The 22,111-nt window shown below is 36.2% G+C and overlaps 1 protein-coding gene across 4 annotated transcripts in view; it reads right to left on the reverse strand.

Moving 5' to 3' along the window:
- nrp2a (neuropilin 2a) overlaps positions 1–22,111 on the reverse strand; it is a 125,310-nt gene that overhangs the window by 19,863 nt on the left and 83,336 nt on the right. For all 4 annotated transcript variants that reach the window (XM_051702163.1, XM_051702164.1, XM_051702161.1 and 1 more), the window contains 5 exons: positions 17,129–17,212; positions 15,512–15,673; positions 8,893–9,152; positions 5,993–6,086; positions 3,095–3,127 (listed from right to left, as the gene is read on the reverse strand). In XM_051702163.1, coding sequence (XP_051558123.1) covers positions 3,095–3,127; positions 5,993–6,086; positions 8,893–9,152; positions 15,512–15,673; positions 17,129–17,212 — 633 coding nt within the window. The remainder of the gene's footprint in view (positions 1–3,094; positions 3,128–5,992; positions 6,087–8,892; positions 9,153–15,511; positions 15,674–17,128; positions 17,213–22,111) is intronic.

Raw genomic sequence — 22,111 nt, forward strand, 5'->3', positions numbered from 1 at the left:
GTGATTCGTGAATCTGGCCCCTGCTTTTTCATTTATTTAACCATAGGAAATGCTATTAATGTACACATTCATAAATAAATTAATAAAAGAAAGAAAAGTAATTAAGAATTTAAGGTCAACATGAAATGCCATTTGCAGCCCATTTTGCCTCCATAATCAGAAGCATTTCCGAGTGAAATAAGATATTGAATGAGAAGAAATTCAGGGATAAACTTCAATCTGGAATTAATCGGATTGTGAAAACTGGGCATTACGCACAAGAAACGTACAAGGGCCAAATTACTCAAATTTAAATATTTAAATAAATAATTAAATACATAAAGAAATCGTTAAAAAAACTATTAAATATTACAATGAATTGTTACATCACTAAATAAATCAATAAATGTCCCTTGTTTTATTATTTTAGCATTAGTTTGCTTCCATTATCATTTTAGCTCTATCTTTGGGTTGATTTTTCATTTAAGCCTGAGCTTTGTGCCTTTTCATTTTCAGGGTAATTGCTGTCAGCATGCCACTCAATGACAGTGGGCATCACCTTTTAAAATCGATTTCTCTGGACTATCTGGTTAGTGAGTTTAGGCGCGTTTTTTCATACTAAAACTATGGCTAAGCTTGGTTAAATAACAGATCAGATGAAGTTGCCAACCAAAACATTGACAATCACTTAATTTCAACCCATATAGAGAATGTAAGGGAAATAAACAAGTAGATATATCTGCAGGCCGGAGACCTCAAAATTGGGGGGGGGGGGGGGGGGGTTACTCCGAACGGGCGTGGTTACTCCAAAAGGGGGTTGCGCCAACTCCAAAAGGGGGCGTCACTTCCACTCACAGTTAAGGGTTAGGTAAGGGGCTCCTTATATCTTTAATGCCGGTTTGGAGCACCTGCTCCTTTTTGGAGCAATTCCTGCAGCGATATCTGCTCAAAATAAAGGCTATACATGACATTTACTTAGGTGTTGATTCTGTGAGAGAAGGTCATTGGAAGAGGACGTCCTACTCTGAAAGGTGACGCCCACTGACGTTGAGTGACATGTGGATAACTATAACCCTGAAAAGGAAAACACGAAGCTTGTGCTTAAATGAAAATGGATGCAAACTAATGCTAAAATGGAATACAAGGAACATTTATTTATTTAGTGATTTAATGATTCATTTAATCGTTTTATAATTTTTAGCAATTTCATTATGCATTTAATAATTTATTTAAATATTTCAACAATTAATTAATTATTTAATTTTGAGTTATTTGGCCCTCCATAAGAAACGTGCCAAGCTATTGGAAAAAATATGGATTTGTGATGTCAGTAGAAAAGGAATGTCATTTCAGAGGTGGCATATGTTATTACATTTTAATAAAATGTATTATGAATGCAACATTTTTTAATATGGAATAATGTGAACAATCAATCTTACACAGTAAAACCAGGTTTTTGCATTAAGAAAGCAAATGGGATACATTTTGATTTGTGTTGGCCTTTAAATTTGAAATGCTTTCACAAATTCATGACACATTGAAAATAAATACAACCCTACATACCTTCTTATGCAACCAATCAAAACAGTAACAAATGTTATGATCACACAACAAGTGAAAGCAGAAGTTCTTGTCAGCTCTCAAGGATTAGTAAGCACCGTGTGAGAAAATAACATTCGAGAAAAGAATGACAGCAAAAAACGTTTCTCCAGGGACTCCAACGAGTCACACTGCGAGTCTCTGATGCAATCCTGCCATCTGAGCAGAACCCGGCACAGGCAGACATCTTGTTATGCTATATTCAGCTGCGGAGCATGACAGAGCTACTCATTAGGGAGAGCGACAATGTTCTGCCTGATTTTTTTTGTGCACTCTCATTTCATAGAAGAAAGTGGAGGTACTAGTTTGTGGATGCTAATATGCTTATATGTTTGGAAGTTTTTCAAAAGTGAAACCCTCGAATAATTGAGACCTTCCAGTCAAAATATAATACTAATAATGCGTCACAATGTCCCATCTACTGACCTCATACTCAAATACTCCAAGGTTTACACACCTGAATTTCCATGACTTTTCCAGTCATTTTTGATTAAAAGATAACGATTTTTACAAATGATTTTAAAAATCTAGCTGTCAAATCTCACTCACGCTAACACAACTTCAAACTTGGCACCTCATAATGAGTCACACCTGGTTTGAGGTCAATGAATTAAAATGCCATTGGTTCTTGTGACCAATGATTTTTGAAGGAGCGGAAACATAAATGAGATTTGAGAGCAACGATGCGAATAATGATCCTCACACAGAGCTATAGTGTGGCTTCAGAAGACTTGCAATATAGCACATGCGTGACATCAACTGCTGTACTTTTAGGGTGCTTTGGTCCCACTTTATATTAGGTGTCTTTAACTACTATGTACCAACATTAAAATACATTCAATACAATGTACTTACTATGTAACTACATGTTATTCTGTAAAATTCTCACAAGATTCATATTTGCTGCTACTGAGGTTGAGGTATGGGTAGGTTTAGGGTTAGGGATAGGGTAGGGTTAGGTTTAGGATTAGGGGTTAGATTAACAGTGTAACTACAGATGTAATTAAATGCAGATACTTTAAATGTAAGTACAATTCAACAACACGTACTGTATGTACATAATAAATACATTGTAGCAAATGCATAAGTACATAGTAGTTAAAGAAACCTAATATAAAGTGGGTCCGGTGCTTTTTTGTCCTTTTTGGAGCTTGACAGCACCAGTATCCATTCACTTTCATTAAATGAAATACGAGCAGCAGAAAAGCAAACATTTAGCAAAATATTTCCTTTTGTGTTCGACGGAAGAAAGTCATACGGGTTTGGAATGACATGAACTTATTCATCTCTATTGGATCCTTAAAGGGACCTTAAAAGGTGCATAAATATGTCAGAAACGGAATGGTCACCTCAAATAGCCAAACACCCAACCCCAGGCTCCCTGAGTCACTGCATAAATACCACATGCAAGGAGTCAAAACGAACTCTAGAACTTCACTGTAAACAATAAGTGCTGAGCAGAGCAGAGAGCAGGAAGTGCAAACATTCACACCCGAGGCAGAGAGTTTCAACTCACCGGTCATGTCCGGGGGAAATGCCGCAAAAGGCTCTAGACAAGAGAGAGAGATAGAGAGACACAAACAGAGCAAAATATTAATTCACAATCTAAGGTGAACTCTGGGGTATGTTCCTTGGCGTGCTCTATCAAACGGCGATTACTCTAAATAAATAAATAAATAATAATAAAAAAAAAACATGATAAAAAAAACAACATTGGAGACGGTTTCAAAATTCTGTATCCCTTATTTTCTAAAAAAAAAAAAAAAAAGGGCTTTATTGGCTTTGTAGGCACAGTCAGCAACAATGCTTGAGAGATAAGTGGGTGAATTTCATGAAGAAACGTCCGGGTCATATATTTTATCCCCAAATCAAAATTCAGAACAACAAATACTACCATGATGTATAAATACTTGCCAATTTAAATTATATTTTGTTATTTTTTGCATTACAATAATCTGATTTATTTATTTTTTTGCATTACAGAGATTGGGGGGTTAAATTTGCTCAATTGTCTTAAAAACTAATAATAATAATTAGGGCTGTCAATTTATTACATTTTTTGATCTAATTAATTACATGGTATGCATATTAATTAATCCAATTAATTGCAATTAATCGCAAATATATAAATATTCGCAGAGAAAGCCCCTCAAATAACAATAATTCAAAATATAATGATGAAATAATTATAAATAAAATACTTATATTATAAAAAAAAATGATTCAGATAATTAGAATGCATAACATTATTGTGGCAGACATGTAAAGCATTGATAAGACCATACAAAAAGTGGCTTTAGAATCCAATATATTGTTAATTTCCATATTATTGAACATACGCCAATCATTAGCCTAGAGTTTACAGCAATCCATTTTGCAATTGAATTCATCAATCAGTCTGAGATTATTTATAAGGGCTTTTCTAAGGACCCATCAATGTACACCTAAATCAGACGGATGCTTTTGAAGCGTCTCGGCTGCATCGCGTCATAAAAATACCGGTTTAAGGTCGCTGTGTCAAGTTAAACTTAGTTTGAAACTTAGAAAAACATGTCTTGAGATCCCTGCGTTCAGATATACACTCAAGCTGTGAGTCCTCATCTTGTATTGTCCGCTGTCTGTGAGTGTGGTTTGTTCTCTGTATAAGCTGCGCGTTGCCTATACAGCTGAAGTCTCGCTTACTGCCCCCTGGAGAAAACAGGTGGTAGTTTAAGCTTTAATTGCTCCTATTGCAGGAATATTCCTTATTACGGTTCGGGGACATGATTAATTGCGTAATAATTTTTTGAACACATTATTTTTTATATAATTAATCGCACTGAATTAACAACTTAAATCGACAGCCCTAATAATAATAATTGTGATCATTAAGATGCTGATTTTGTTAACAAACTAATAAATAATTAAAAAAAAGATGGTCAGGATATGAAGCGGCAGCCAAGTGCACACAGCATTGTTACATCCGGAAACATCGTCTTGCGCAGTGGTTCTCAACCCTGTTCCTGGAGGCCCCGCAACACTGCACATTTTGTATATCTCCTTTTTCTGACACCCAATTCAGGTCTTTGAGTCTCCACTAATGAGCTGATGAGATGAATCAGGTGTGTTTGATTAGAGAGATATCCAAAATGTGTAGTGTTGGGGGGCCTCCAGGAACAGGGTTAAGAACCACTGGTCTAGAGTAATGTTACAATGCAAAAAATCTTAATGGTCATACAAATATGCGTTATTTTCATAATGCAAAATATAATTTCTTATATCTTTCTTTTGACTTTGGGGTGAAATATGACCCGGACATGTTCTCAAAAGGTTTCATGAGATACATCCAGGTGTTGTTTCTTAATGCTTTTATTTTAAATATTATACTGTATTTCCTTAAAATAAACATTGATTTCTCCATCCCATCCTCCATACAGGGTTTGATGAAGGCATAATGCTTGTTTTAAACCTTCTGTTGGTGTGGGAGCATCTTTTAAAGTTTTGCATTGTCTTATGTTTTGAAGACATTGTTTTGGGAAAGGGACGAATAAGACCGTTTGAATTTTTGAATTGCAAATCAATTAGAAAAAAAATTATTGTGTGGGAACAGGGGCTTGGGGATCTCTTTTTGGCAGGAACTCCGCAGATTGCTGCGCTAGACCAACTGCTTTGGTTGATAAGAGCGCTCCCACCATGCATAGACAGGCTCGGGAGGCTTCCAACTTTTGGATTCGAAATGAACCACCAAGTCCTGTTTCCTTGTCGTGAGCCAACCGTTGATGCTTGGAGCCAAAAATGACTAAATCATTCTTTCCCATTATAAACTGGGAATCGTAGCACCAGTGAGCACATGGTCACATACAAAACTCTTTAAGACCATAACACGCATAGCTTCTGTGCAATACAGATTCATCCACAAAAAGCTCGGTCTGTCAAGTAATTCCATTAAAAAGCTCTGTTTACAAACACAGAAAGAGCCGCGCGAGAGAAATAATGAAACATAGATTAGCATCAGGGCCCAGGAGCATTTATGGCCTAGATTTGATTTTATATTTTGCATTTGATGGCAAGCAGTGAGCCACAATATTTATATGTGTGTGTCCTCTTTTCATATGAATAAATTCTATTTTGAGAAGCTCTTTTGAGATTGTGGTTATGATGGCTAGGTTTGATCACAGTAAAGAAGAGGTTCTATGGAGTGAGGATCTTGACATATCATAAGTAAAAAGGGTAGAACTGGAATACATGCCATCTGCAATTAAGAGATAAAGTTGACTTCACAGGAAAAGAGAGAGTGTGTGGCCCGACATCAGGTATAAGGTAGAGATAATGCAAGGCTTTGGTCTAAACTGTAGCTACAAATGAACATGATTTTATAAAAAGGATAACTTATGAGTATAAAGAGTATAAAGAAAATCACAAAATGTACACTTACGAGTACATTCCTCCAGTGGTGTGTTAACACTCATATGGATGTTATCTATCCAGATGTGGCCTTTGGCACCCTCAAAATACCCTTCGATTACAACCTGTGCGATGAAAAAGATCGTATAAGTACAGAGAAAACTGAAAATGTCATAATTATAAATTCTTCTGAATATTATAAATTAAAGTGATTTTCCCAAAGACTAAAAAAAGTACATTATGTAAGCAAATAATGTTCATGAATAGGTAATCATTCAAATAGGTAATTATTAGGGCTGTTACTGGATTAACAAGAATTATTCAAAATTAATTTTTTATTTTTATTTTATTTTTACATTAAGATGATTAATCGCAAATCTTAAATCATTAAATCAAGTCATTTTGAGAAAACAAGTCAGAAAAATAATAATAATGCATGACTTCTGTGAGCTTCTGTATGTATGGAAACGTTCATTTTGTCCCCCACTTACACACTTCACCTTTAAAGTCTATATAAAAAATCTAAATGAACCCTATATACTTTCTTAATGCCTGCTCCTGGTTTTATTGTGAACGATTTATCTGTACACATAACTCTAATCTTTTGTCAACAAATAATAACTTGCTCCAACTCTGAAATGACTATCCTCTAACGCTAAACTTCATTCAAGATGTAGGTTTATTGTTTTTACTTGAAAACAAGACAAAAATACTGATTAAAATGTTTTTATTTTTTAAGTGTGGCTTATTGCTTGTATATAGCTGCGGTAATAGTAATATGAACAAATTTATAAAATTAGTAATTATAACAATCATAATAAATAAATATAGGTGCAAGCACACAAAACGGCATGTAAGAAAGTATCACTGGACATCACTGATTATGACTAAGAAAAGCAGCATAAAAAACATAGGTAAAATTGTTAGTATTAAAATACAGTTAATTATAACTTTTGACCAATAGAAGGCGCTATCACCAAATGTATGTGATGCTGTCAGGGTGTGGTCACAATAATACATACAAAGTTTCATGTCAATATGGCAAATTATTGCAGAGATATAACCTCAGATCCATATTGGCATATTGCCATTCAATTCATTGATGCATTAAACGAGAACGGTTTGGTCTATCAAAAAGCTTTTCATACATTTTTGTCATGAGTGTCTCATGCAAAATTTCGGGAAAATTGGACTTACGTTCTAGGAGGAGTTTTAAAAAAGTAGGGCTTAAATTAAATAAAAAATGCCAAACAGGAAGTATGGCCGACCATGGCAAATTTGGTATTAAGGTGCTCGGCATGACCCAAGAAAGCTAACCACACAAGTCTCATGATAATAGGCCCATTTAATCAAAAGTTATATGCATTTATTTGTATCTTTTGACCAAGAAGTGGTGCTGTCACCAAACTTTTTAAGTACCTAGGACATGGCCCAAATGACACATACCAAATTTAATAATGATACTCCATGATACTTTGGCAATATTGTATTATTCACAGTCATGCCAATAAAGCCATTTTGAATTGAATTACTCAATTTAAGACAAAATTCATCGTATATCTGGACGATGCCCAATATGGCAGACATAGGAAAAGCATTCGACTCTGTATGCCCCAAGAAATCTAAAGAGACCAGCCAGCAAACTATTCAAAAGTTATAAGCAAAAATAGACATTTTTCATATTTCCTGACCACTAGGTAGCACTGTGTCGAAACACTCGTAATTGTGATGACATATACCAAGTTTCGTGTCAATATTGCTAAAGGGTTGCGAAGACTCAGCCTCACAACCTTTTTGGCATGTTCGCAATCAAATTCACTGAAGCATACGAGAATGTTTTTTTTTTTTTATCATAATACATTTCATAACTTTTTGTCATGAGTATCTCTAAATGTTACGTGCAAAATTTTAAACGAATCAGACATACGGTCGAGGAAGAGTTTGAAAAACAAATTTTTTCAGAAAATTAGAAATGCCGGAAAATCAAGCGGGTGGAGCTGAAAAACAATGCGTTGATATTTCTTTATGGGGCATGACCCAAGAAATCATAGGAAATTAGGAAATTTCTAGGACTTGCGGTTCAAAAGTTATAGGCCAAAACATAAGTGCAAATTTGAACTATTGGTGGCGCTAAAGGATTTGATTGAAAGACCCCAAATTTGGGTCAGTTACATTTCAGAGTGGCCTCTGTCAGTGTGCCAAATTTCATAACTTTTCTATGTACAGTTCTAGGGGCTCCCATAGACTTTTTCATGCTTGGCCCCTAATTAATGTCAGCTAATTTCATAAATCCCTTACTTTTTCACTATCCAATTCATTCCTAATGGATAAAGTCTCACCCTACATTTTTATCTTGAATATCCTGTTAAACTTGGAAACACGTAGGATTACAGAGGCAAAATGGGTTGCTAACTGGCATTTCACATACACTTCAGTGTCAAACTACATAAGCATTGTATGTTTCAAGTTAACTGCATTCAGTTTAATGGTGTTAAACATATTTTGTTAATCCCAAAAGTTAATGCTTTTTGGCAGTCCTAGACTTAAAAAAAAGTCTTAATATATACTAGATAACTGTCTGACCAATTTGTATCAAAATTAATTGAGTAATCTTTAAATGGTGTACACATTATGAATTCAGAATAAATATGATTTGCTTAAACTTAAAGAGGAGTATAAACTTTTAAAACTTACTGAACATAATTCATTTTAAAAAATACAATTTGGTAGCATTTGCTTTGGCATTTAATTAATTAATTTTATACTTGGCAAGGTTAGGCATATTTAAATAAATCAAATTTAAACCATTCTTACTTTTGCAAGGAATATTTTTTTTTAGTGTAGTAATTATACTGCCTAAATATCCTTCACCCAACTGTTTATCATACATTACTGTTCTCAGTATATCATATCTAATCTTGAACTGCTTGCCTGAAATTCGTTTGGAGATCGAGGTATGATGGTACGTCCTTCTTTCCAGATGGGCTGCTGGTCTCCTTGAAGGGCCCAGAGGAGGGTCTCCTCCTGGTGTTTGTTCTGCAGTAGAATCCTCAGGGTTCCCTGATCCTCTAGCTGGTACAAAAAAATCAGGCAGAGAGGTCCACTGTCTGGATCCACACTGGGACTTAACAGCCGAGCTTTCTGGCCCTGGGTCTCAGGACTGGCCTTAATGTACAGATAGTTTCCCAAATCTGTAAGATAGCGGACAGAACAAGGACAAGTCAGACATGCCACAACAACTATAAAGAAGTAAACAAAGCCTAACAATATATGTTTGATTTAATCTTTGAAACAAAACAAGCAGCTATTCACTGTCCAAAAGGTTCTGGACAGTGACTGATTGTGACAACTGAGCATTTTCTGAACACAAACTGTGTTTCCAAGCAACATGCATTTCTTGCTACTGCCGCTGTGTGATTATACGGAAAAGTCAAGAGTGTCAATTGAGGAAAAGTCAAGCTTTTGTGAGTGACAATAGTGCACTTAGCTCTTCTCTAAACACTTTAGGTGACTACAGCGTCTGTATGCTTAAATCGGGTGTACACTGTAGGAAAGAAAAATCACGATCATTGTTGTTTACATTCATTGCATGCTATTACCGGAAAATCTTATTTAATCTTGACAAACTATATAAATATATAATTAGAAAGGTAGATATTTGACCCGTTTTACAATAGAAATGTTACAGCTAGATAAATACCTTAATCTGTAAGTACATGAGTACACATCAAACATGCAAAATCAACACATACAAATGTCATCAATTGCAATGCTCTGATTTGTTCTTTGTTAGAAGGGAGCAGTCATATTGCATGACTGCAACGCAAAATTTCGGACACTCATGGCTACGGTAACTCAGATAACCACTCTGTACAATTGTAGCGAGCAGAATAGCATCTCAGAATACACAACACGTCGAACCTTGAGGCAGATGGGCTACACCAGCAGAAGACCACGTCGGGCACTTTATTTGGACCATAGTGTTACTAATAAAGTGCTCAGTAAGTATGTATCCGATCCGAATATATTTTAAGGAAGTACGTAGCATGTCTGCCGCCGGACACCGGATGTCTGAAGGAAGCTTGAAATTCCCCGCAAAAAATCAAACCTGATAGCTCTGAATGTAAAATCCTTTTTTTTTAGGTTTACCGTAGTCATTCAGGGTGTGGCAAGAATGCAGTTTTAATGATTAATTATCGCTAATGAAAACGTATCGCTAACAAGAAATCCTCCATAGCGTACCTTTAATCTGTGAGTGAAAGAATGTTTTAACAGCCCTAAAGTAGGAGGGGCTCGACCCCCACAAGGAAGAAAGAGCATCGAGACAGGTGCAGATTGCTTTTATCTCTCTTTATATTTGTGAAATATCTTTCCAGACACTTCAAGGTCAAATGGTTCTCGAGTTGAACTCAAGTGGTGGCGGCCCGTGTCTCTCTTAGCAATCTGTTGGACGGGAGAGACACTTGTGACCTCTGACTCTGTCAGATCACTTAGCCAATTGGCTTCCAAAGAGTCTTAAACATTTCAAGAACTGTCAAAAACAGCCCATAACACCTTGCAGCTGTCGGCATGGCTTGGTAAGTCTTTCAGTGAGCGCTTTTAAAATATTCCAAGGCAATGAATTTAAAACAGGTTTAGGATAACAATCCCTTTAACTTCACTGTGAATGCATATAAGGAGATAAAATGGTAAAAAAGCAAATAAGTTTTATGTATGTAAAAAAAAAAGAAAAAATCCCTTTTGATCTTAAGTACTGTCTATACAGTATATAAGGGGAAGGGAATAATGATTTCTTACAGGAGGCTCTAAGTACATGGATGTCTATGCAAAAATGCACCTGGAAGGCAGGTGATGGGCTGGAGTACATGGTCAGAAATACAGTTTTCCACAAGAATCTGAGCCTTTGAAGTCAACTGAAGATACTCGGATTTAACCCTTTTCCACAAGACAGCTGGAAGAAATCCTAAAAAAAGAATTTTTGATCTCCCAGAAAGGAATCCTGGGAATTTGCCATGTTTATCTCAGATCTTTTTGGTACAAAATAAATGAAATAAATAATATAAAATAAATCAAACAATATTGCTCTAGCACTGTCTACACATAAAAAGGCAAGATGCATTGTGATATATAATGACTGAAAATATATAGATAAACTGAAATATACAGCATGAATGCAAAAGTATAAAACGGATAGTTCTGGAGCTTAACTCAAACTGGATGAGCCACATTCGAAGCCATTAAATTGTCATAAAATATCTGCTGTACATACACTGGGCGGAATAATTATTTATTATGATTAACATAATTATTATTATTAAATTCATAAAAAATTTCATAAACTCAGCAAAAAAAGAAACGTTCCTTTTTCAGGACACTGTATTTTAAAGATAATTTTGTAAAAATCCAAATAACTTTACAGATCTTTATTGTAAAGGGTTTAAACAATGTTTTTCATGCTTGTTCAATGAACCATAACCAATGAATGAACATGCACAAGTGGAACAGTCATTAAGACACTAACAGCTTACAGATGGTAGGCAATTAAGGTCACAGTTATAAAAACTTAGGACACTAAAGAGACCTTTCTAGTGACTCTGAAAAACACCAAAAGAAAGATGCCCAGGGTCCCTGCTCATCTGTGCTGCATGGAGGCATGAGGACTGCAGATGTGGCCAGGGCAATAAATTGCAATGTCCATACTGGGAGATGCCTAAGACAGCGCTACAGGGAGACAGGAAGAACAGCTGATCGTCCTCGCAGTGGCAGACAACGTGTAAAAACACCTGCTCAGGATCGGTACATCCGAATATCACACCTGCGTGACAGGTACAGGATGGCAACAACAACTGCCCGAGTTACACCAGGAACACACAATCCCTCCATCAGTGCTCAGACTGTCCTGGACTGAGGGCTTGTAGGCCTGTTGCAAGGCAGGTCCTTACCAGATATCACCAGCAACAACGTCACCTATGGGCACAAACCCACCTTCACTGGACCAGACAGGACTGGCAAAAAGTGCTCTTCACTGACGAGTCGCGGTTTTGTCTCAACAGGGGTGATGGTCGGACTCGCGTTTATCGTCGAAGGAATGAGCATTACACCGAGGCCTGTACTCTGGAGCGGGATCAATTTGGAGGTGGAGGGTCCGTCATGGCCTGGGGCGGTGTGTCACAGCATCATCGGACTGAGCTTGTTGTCATTGCAGGCAATCTCAATGCTGTGCATTACAGGGAAGACATCCTCCTCCCTGATGTGGTACCCTTCCTGCAGGCTCATCCTGACATGACCCTCCAGCATGACAATGCCACCAGCCATACTGCTCGTTCGTGTGTGATTTCCTGCAAGACAGGAATGTCAGTGTTCCGCCATGGCCAGCGAAGAGCCCGGATCTCAATCCCATTTAGCACGTCTATGACCCGTTGGTTCGGAGGGTGAGGGCTAGGGCCATTCCCCCCAGAAATGTCCGAGAACTTGCAAGTGCCTTGGTGAAAGAGTGGGGTAACATCTCACAGCAAGAACTGGCAAATCTCAAATCAAATCAAATCACTTTATTGTCACACAGCCATATACACAAGTGCAATGGTGTGTGAAATTCTTGGGTGCAGTTCCAATCAACATAGCAGTCGTGACAGTGATGAGACATATACCAATTTACAATAACATCAAATTAACACAACACAATTTAAAGTCTAATATACACATAATTACACTCAACAATATACAAATAATAACATACACTGTACAGTATACAATGCGCACTATATAGATACACATTATTCAATAAAAATTAAAAATTAAAATATATATATATATTAAAAAAAAGTATATATATATATATATATATATATATATATATATATATATATATATAGAATGTACAGTATTGTACTGTATTGACATTCAGGCTGTCGGTTGATAGTCAGTTGTTAAGAGAGACATAATATAATAATAATATAATTTATGACAGTCCGGTGTGAGATATAAGAGTAAGGGTAATAAAGTGCAGTGCTGATGTATATTGATCATGAGAGATCAAGAGTTCAGAAGTCTGATTGCTTGGGGGAAGAAGCTATCATGGAGTCGGCTGGTGCGGGTCCTGATGCTGCGATACCGCCTACCTGATGGTAGCAGTGAGAACAGCCCATGGCTCGGGTGGCTGGAGTCTCTGATGATCCTCCGAGCTTTTTTCACACACCGCCTTGTGTATATTTCCTGGAGGGAGGGAAGCTCACCTCCGATGATGTGTTTGGCAGTTCGCACCACCCTTTGCAGTGCTTTGCGGTTGTGGGCGGTGCTATTGCCGTACCAGGCGGAGATACAGCCAGTCAGGATGCTCTCCACAGTGCAGGTGTAGAACCGTGTGAGGATGTGGCGGTTCATTCCAAACTTCCTCAGCCGTCTCAGGAAGAAGAGGCGCTGATGAGCCTTCTTCACAACGACTTCAGTGTGGTGCAATCTGGTGCAGTCCATGAGGAGGAGATGCACTGCAGTACTTAATGCAGCTGGTGGCCACACCAGATACTGACTGTTACTTTTGTTCAGGGACACATTATTCCATTTCTGTTAGTCACATGTCTGTGAAACTTGTTCAGTTTATGTCTTAGTTGTTGAGTCTTTTTATGTTCATACAAATATTTACACGTTAAGTTTGCTGAAAATAAAAGCAGTTGAAAGTGAGAGGACGTTTCTTTTTTTGCTTAGTTCATTTCTATTGCCGCAATTTTATAAAAGCAATACGTCACACTTTAAAACATGAATTTTTTAATCAATGTTTTTGTCTTGTTTTTCAGCACACACAATATATCTACATCTTGAATACATTTTATTTTTCATACCCCATTGGCAAAGTTTTTTTTTTTGTTGTTGTTGTTGTCAGCATAAACCTTGCTAAATTTAGTGTGAGATTTATGCTAAAGTAAAAAAAAAAGAAAATAAAATACAAAAATAAAAAATGTAAAGTTGCCAAAGGTGAAAAATAGAGTTTCTGGATGAGCCATGTTCAAAGCTGTTAAGAGCCGTAAAATAGCAGATATTCGCACACGTGCTTAATAATAATTTATTATTATAACTAATACATTTGATAAATTTTTTCATATTGCTATTGTCACAGTTCTATACAAGCAATAAGCCACACTTAAAAAAAAATAAAATAAAAAAAACCGGTATTTTTTTTTTGTTTTCCAGTAAGCATTATATTTATGCTTAAAACAGTTAAAAACAATTTGTGAATGGGGTAAACATGCTTAATTCAAGATATACAGTATTCTCTCAAAAAGTCTAAATATCTTATGCAATTTAATATCTTATGTAAATGTATCTTGTTTTATGGATGTTTAGATATTTTTATTGGAAAACAAAACAAAAATACTGAGTATGAAAATAATTTTTTTGTAGCACGCTCAAGGCTGTGCGTTAGTGATTTTTCCACAGCTTTGTGCCTAATAACAGCCCATAACTGTGGAAAAATCACTGAACACAGCCTTGAGTGGCTTATTGCTTTCTTGATGTACTATCAGTTCCCTGCTATCAATAAAACGATAATTATTGAAGCATTTCAACATTATTTCAGTGGTCACTGCTATGCCTTGTTCCTAATGTGCACTCTTAATTGCGATGTGTCATGGGACAGAAATAGAGGGACTGTGGCAGTGTTGGGGAGGAGTGAAAGCATGCCGAGCATTCATTCTGTTTTCCTCTTCTAGATTTCATGGCAGCGGCTGACATGTGGAAAGCAGACTGTCGTGCAGAGAGGGAATCAGGTCACACAGTTTATGAGAACACGTACTGGGTTAGAAAGGGAAACGGGACGTCAAGATAAAAAATGACATCATATTACTCTGAGAAGAGGGCAAAAGACCTTGCAGAAAAGACCAGCATTAATCTCCATACTGGGACAGGCTGGTTCATGCTGGTCTGAAGGGCCTCCAGCAAAACTTGTTGGAGCTGGTTGACCAACAGTAATTATTTATGGTAAAGCTTGTTGATCATGGCAGTCGAGTTAGTTAAACTAGTTAAGGAGCCAGGGCTGGGTGATATATGGAATATTTAGAATATATTCAATATTATTTGGTTGGAAATATTAAACATATCATGATGATTTTAATAGCGCTTTTTATATGATGGTATAAGCCAGGCTCGGACCGGTACCTTGTGTGAAGGCTCGTAAGTTTGTAGGAATTATTTTATGAGAGATATGTTGATAGCATCTCATATTTAAATCTCATTAAAAATTTGGGATTTTCAATTTATTTCCATGAATCAGTTCTTGCCTGTTTCAATGAATAACTTCAATGAATGTTTGTCTAATTGGTCAAAATAATAGCTTCTATAATTTCAGCTATATTAAACAAAATTAATCGAGTGATAATAAATAAAAAGAGGCATGGGCCCCAAGATAAACAATTAATATTCTACTAATGCATATTTGTGTGAGAGATTGTTTGTGTAAATGTAATGCTTTTGTGTATTTTAAGCATAAATATTCAGACAAAAGCCTACAGGCATGAATACCTCTCAGTGCTTGTTTGTGTGTGTGTGTGTGTGTACTCACTGCTGGAGCCCATGGAGAGGTCTTGACTCTGACCCAAGGCGATGGTTTTGCTGGAGCTGTGTAGAAGCCAGCTGAGGTCAGACTCCAGGTCAGGGGTCCAACCACACAAGCCTTGCTCAAAATCACACAGGCCTCTGTGATGCGGCACAACAGCGCTGGTAACTGATGGAGAGAATACAACAACACATTCACATTAATATTCATCAACTCCAGCAAGACATTGGACAGCTAACGGCACTTTAAGCTAAACGGAGCTCTGAACTTTGACTTCAATGTGCAAAAATACAGAAAGCAAATCAATTCTGCCAAAAAAAGACACTGTAAAAGTCTGGCCTGTCATATGTTCATAAAGTGTATTATACCCTTAAAACAAGATACATTTCCATGAGAAGCAAGTTTACATGAGATATTGTGTTCTTAGAGGAATCTAACAAAATGTATTGAGGTTTATGCTAAAATAAGAAAAAAATAATATAAAAATAAAAGTAAAAAACTTAATGTCTTTCCTCATTGGCAAATATTTTTTTTCTTATTATAAGCATAAATGTTACTAATTTTGTTAAATTTCTCTGAAAACGAGACAAAGTATCTTATGTCATTTTGCTTCTCAATGTGTAAGAATGTTTAGATGTTCTTACTGGAAAACAAGACAAAAATATTGAGTAAAAAAATTTGTTTTGGCAGTGCAACACTTACACTGCAAAAAAACAAAAAAACAAAAAAACAAAAAAAAAAATATATATATATATATATATATATATATATATATATATATATATATATATATATATTCTTACAAAGTATTTTTGTTTTGTTTTCCAGTCTAAAAATATCGAATCATTCTTAAAATAAGATACATTTACTTGAGAAGCAAAATTACATTTATTTATGAGATATTTTGTCTTGTTTTCAGAGAAATCTACCAAAATGTTATAACATTTATGCTTATAATAATAATTAAAAAAAAATTAAAAAAAAAAATTATTTACCAGAAGGTAAAAACATGTTTATTTTGTTTACCCCATTAGAATATATATATATATATATATATATATATATATATATATATATATATATATATATTTTTTTTTTTTTTTTTTTTTTTTTTTTTCACAAAAATGATTAAAAAACAAAAACAAAACAATAATTTATGTCATTCTGGTTCTTGAGTTTTTTCTTCTTTTAAGGATGTTTAGATGTTTTTACTGGAAAATAAGAAAAAAATACTTTGTAAGAAAATAAATTTTTGCAGTGTATATATATATATATATATATATTTATATATTTATATATATATATATTTTTTTTTTTTACTGAAGCAGATAGCTACGAAGACTCGACAAATACTGAGTAATTTCAATACAATTTTAAATAAATTCAATGAAATATTTCAAACACAAATTTCCAATAAGACTGCTGTCTTAATTTAGCTAGACTGCTAAATACATTTTTTTGTGTACTATTGGTAGCAAGGTTAGTTCCATAAATTAGACAGTTTGACCTTTGGGGGTGGTGGGGGGCGGGGTTTCGGTCCCCCAATATTTGCCCCCTTTTTGTGACATGTATTGTGAGTACAAAAAAATGCATGCAACATTATGTGTTTAGATTGGAACTAACCTGGGCTGGGTTTCAGGGTGGTGCTGGCTTCCACAGAGGAAGGTTGAGTTGGTTTGGTTGTCTCTATAGCTGGTGTGGATGTTTCTGTGAAGTGAAAACACCCAATTAATAACCATAACTTAAATAAAACCTAAATGCATTTCCTTTAAAAATAACCAATCTGTTTTGTTTTCTGCATTCTGAATGGATTTCCCTTAGCACATCAACTTTTGAGATCTTGTGAACGTTTGCATTGAAATGTTTGATGAAAATCATTAACATATTGCATGAATCATTTAAATTATGCAGTCAGCCATGAGTCACATAGTCATAAATTAAATCATAACGTTTTGATCACTGAATTTATGTCAAGGCAGAGATCCAAGGAAACAAACTATTTGCACAGTATGCAGTATATACACCCACATAAAAAAAGCATATCATTTTGTCACTATACTGCCAAAGGGTCTTAAATGATGGATGGCATTGCTTTAGGGTGAAAAAAACAGACAAGACATTGGATGTTGAATGACAACAACACATGTATACATACACGCATACATACTGTATATTCATATACAGACAATAATGTGGGACCACCCCACATTCCATTACACTAACAAACAAAAAAGTACAAAAATTTACCACGGTATTAATACTATGTTTTGTTTTTTTGTACATTTCAAAGGCAATATCATGTGTTTGGGCCTGTGCCATGGTTGTACCATGTCATTTTTGGAAGTCCTTGCAGGACCATGTAAAACCATGTTAAATGAATATGGCAATCATTAACTAGATATTACCATTGTACCATGGTAACACCATAGTTCTTTTGTTTTACTGTCTTTATGGATGAATACTTGCCTTGTACTTAATGATACAAATTAACTACATGTGATAGATACAGAAATAGCAGAAATCTGAGTAGCATAAGTCTCATTTGTCCTCCATTTAATCTCAATGCTGTCCTAGAGACACAGTAGAGATATTTAACTGGTCTTATTTGCGATGCTTCTTTTAAATTGCATAACTGGTAGAGCATGGTGGTAGTAAGGGCAAGGTAATGGGTTCGATTTCCAAGGAACACACACTTCAATAAAATGTTAACCTCAAATGCATTATAAATTGCCTTGGATAAAACAAAAGAGATGGTCAAATGCAAATAAATGTTAATGTAAATGTAATCAACTAATAGTTTACCCCAGCTGTTCAGCAATCTTGTAAAACTGCCCAAGAAACAACTAAACTTCACATCAAGTGAAAACAGCCTGATCTTCTAATAATTACGTGACTGTGCCGACATTTAGCAAAATGGTACTACATGCTTTCTTATGCAAATTGTGGCAGTTCTGAGGTGAAATGTCCACTTTGTGGCGCTATAAGCGAGTTCAACTTTCTCCCAAACAATTTCATCAACAAAACCAACCTCCCTACCCTAAACCATAAACCTAAACGGTCATAAAAAGCAATTGTGACGTGAAAAACGCAATTGATGAAGCAACCACATCTTTTTGTGGTGCTTCCTGACACTTTAAGCTCACGTGTCGACTTGCATATGCTTCAGGACTTGTACCCCGGTCCTTTGCATTGCAAGTGCAATGCCCAATCAGTTAAGCTACATGCAATTTGAACTCGCTCGAACAACATTAACATTTGCATTATATATTATATTTCATTTCACCAGGAAAGTGCAGCGATATGTACAATATGACTCATAAAAGTAATTTTGCAAAAATGTAGGTATTGTAATATGATTCCATGAGACTAGGTTAAGTAAAAAGTTTGTTAATGGTGTTAATGGTGACTAAGGCTGTCATTCTGCCTGACATCTCCTTGACATGAGGGTGAGCTAATGATGACAAAATCATTTTTGGGTGAACGATTCATTTAAAAAGCACAGAAATGCATGGAACGGTCACTTACACAGTATTTTCTGCCTGGACAATGAATCGGTGCATACATGAATATTTTGAATTCATAAAAGGTGAGCCACAGCTGGTGATATTTGTCACTGTAATGCCATGGCCTTTTCTGAAGCAATTAGCCAGCTAATACTACTTCTGCCCTATGCTAACTGCCTCCCTCTCTGTTTCTTTCCTTCCCTCTGTCATTTTTTCATATTCCTCCACACCTGCAGTATCCATCCATTTGTTTTCTTTGTCTTCTGATTCAATTAGTAAATGGGTGGCAGATAAATATCATCACCTGTGCAGGGTTACACTCATGCCCGCCGCATACAAACATGTGCAAACGTTCACCATGCCGTTAAGATGCTCTGTCAGTGTTTAAAGGTCGACGAGTGCCACGGTGTAATGATTTCGACCTTTCGGAGATGTGACAGTTGTCTCAGCCCAACAGACAAGACAAATATCGGGAACATTGTCACAAACTGACTTTCTGCTACCAGCACACTATAAGGCTGTTGCAAAAGGTAGGCAGCATAATTACGGTGCCTTCTATGACACTGTATCTTCTTTTGACCAAAAATGCGTTGCGAAAAGCTCACTGCAAATATTCATCTGCTGGATGAGTTGAGAGAAATATCCATTATAATGGCTGCTGGATTACATTATACCAGTAATATAATCCAGCCTTAAATGTACTTTTATTCAATACCGAAAATTATTTGAAAAATTTTTTTCAATCTAATAAAAAAATGTCATCCAATATTTTTTACACAAGGCAGCTCACTAGGTTTTGAATAAAATAAAACAAATTATGAGGCCGTTAAAGACATCAAACCTGCCTAGACATGTCTTGCCATAGCAGTATTGATTATGTGCAAGCGTAAATGAAATTTGAGAGTTACAATGTAAATTGTGGTCTTTTTATCATACAAAACGGCTGGCTTCAGATGACTCAGACGCGAATTCGCTAAACAATTGCGGCACTTTTGCGCATGGTACAGTATTTCAGCACAAATACTTCTTATTCACTAAGCACCCGCAATCTAGTTTAGGCAAGCACAATCAGTGCTCAAATTTTGCTGCGTCTTCAATATGTAAATTAAGTCACTGTCATTCCTTTCTGCGCAAACACGCCTCCTTTCTATATAAATTAAAGGGATAGTTCACCCAAAAATGAAAATTATTTTATAATATTTAAGCACTTTTTAACTATAAACGATCGCTTCCAGTCAGACATTGACGCATAGAAGTAAGTGCGTTGGCACATTCCTTCGACTCATTGGTTGTGTGTCTGTCATGCGTCAGTTCACGTGCCATTGCGTTTACTTCACGGGAGCACTCGGGTAAATCCAGCCATTCGTCAACACCTGACTGGACGTGATCTTTTATAATTAAAAAGTACTTAAATATCGTTCTTTTTCGCACACAAAGTGATCGATTCACTTTAGAAAACATCAGTGTCACTGCTGGAGATAGGATGGATTACTTTTATGCTGACTATCTGTGCATTTTGGACCTACAAATATCTAATCACCATCCACTCCAATTCTAAGGACCTGCTGAGCCTAGATCTTTTTCTTCAAATCTTCAAAACTGTTTTGCAGAAGAAAGCAAGTCATACACATCCCAGATGGCTTGAGGGTGAAAAAATTATCAGAGAATTTTCATTTTTGTGTGAACTATCCCTTTAAGCTCATGATAGAATGTGCATTATTTAAAAAAAAAACTGTCTGGATCTCAATAGTGGAGTAATTCTGTAATCCGGCAGTGTGTCACATAACGGTGGTTTGGTGCATCCTCCGCTATATGTGCTGTGTCCAAAACCGCGTACTGTTACAGTATTTAATGTATGTGATGAAGGACACACTTATTTGCCAGCAAAACAGTATGTTCTTTTAGGTGTGCATGTGAGTAGTATGAAAAGATTTGAGCATACTTCACCCGGGACGTTGGTATCATCTCGTTACCCGAATATATGATGTAATAACAACAACCGCAAAATCTATCTGCTTTGGTTTTGTTAAACAAGCACCATTCAAGCACAAGGAACAATTATCTTAGTATATATAGCACTTACAGTTTAGAAGAGGCATCCAACTTGCAATTCACCACTGTTTCTTTAAATCCAGTGTTTTGAACGTGAAGTCGCCACAATTCATGAGGGATTATGGGATCATTAAGTGTCCAGTCAATCCGCACTTCAGAATATCACCGGAAATAGTGGTCATTCGGGTATTTCTCGCTTACTGCTTCATGAATACTGTGGATTCGGACATACTACTCCATTGGCATACTTTATAGTAGAGAAGTATGGATATTTGGATGCAATGATAGTATTCAGAATCTACCCACGAGATATCGGAACTGCACGTGCAAATTGCATTCAGCACAGATTTGTTACTGTGTTTGCGCCGTTGCCTGATCTGCATAATTTCTTTAGTGAATTGGCCGCTAAAACAGCGCAGATAGCGTGTGCAAATAACTGCCGCTTTTATCTGGCTTTTAGCGTCTGCGGACAGTCGAACACTAGTCTTTCAAAGTATACTTTGACAGTGCATGCATACACATGCGGTTGGTGCATGCGTGCTATGACTTCAGGAGTTTAGACCCATTAAGACATCTTTATATTCCTTCAGACTGGAATCTCCTGACCGCCTCACACACTCGTTCTTAACATGCACATCCACTGTTGTTGTTTCCACCTTTGTCTCCTGATGTTTAGCACCGATTACATCTTCTTCTAGTCCTTCTTCATGAAAGCAATGGCTCAACTGTGAGTGTTGCCACCTTGTGGACCCATTAATTAGAGCTACTAATTCCAGATGCATGCGCATACTGCACGTTCAGAGTGCGTGCGGTTAGGAAAATCGGGCCGCACGTGTTCAGTGCTCGAGCACTCTGCTGATGACAAAATTTGAGTTACACGTCCTGTACGCAGACACTTAGCTTTTGCGTCTGACCGAAGTATACTTTAGGCTTTAGGGTATAGTGCACAAGCATGGAATGGACTATTTATACAAAAACTTTACAGTCTTTGAACATTCTTAAAAATATCTACTTTTAAGTTCAATGGATGAAAGAAAGTCATTAGAGTTTG

This window comes from Myxocyprinus asiaticus, chromosome 7 (genome assembly GCF_019703515.2).
Source record: "Myxocyprinus asiaticus isolate MX2 ecotype Aquarium Trade chromosome 7, UBuf_Myxa_2, whole genome shotgun sequence".
Lineage (NCBI taxonomy): Eukaryota > Metazoa > Chordata > Actinopteri > Cypriniformes > Catostomidae > Myxocyprinus > Myxocyprinus asiaticus.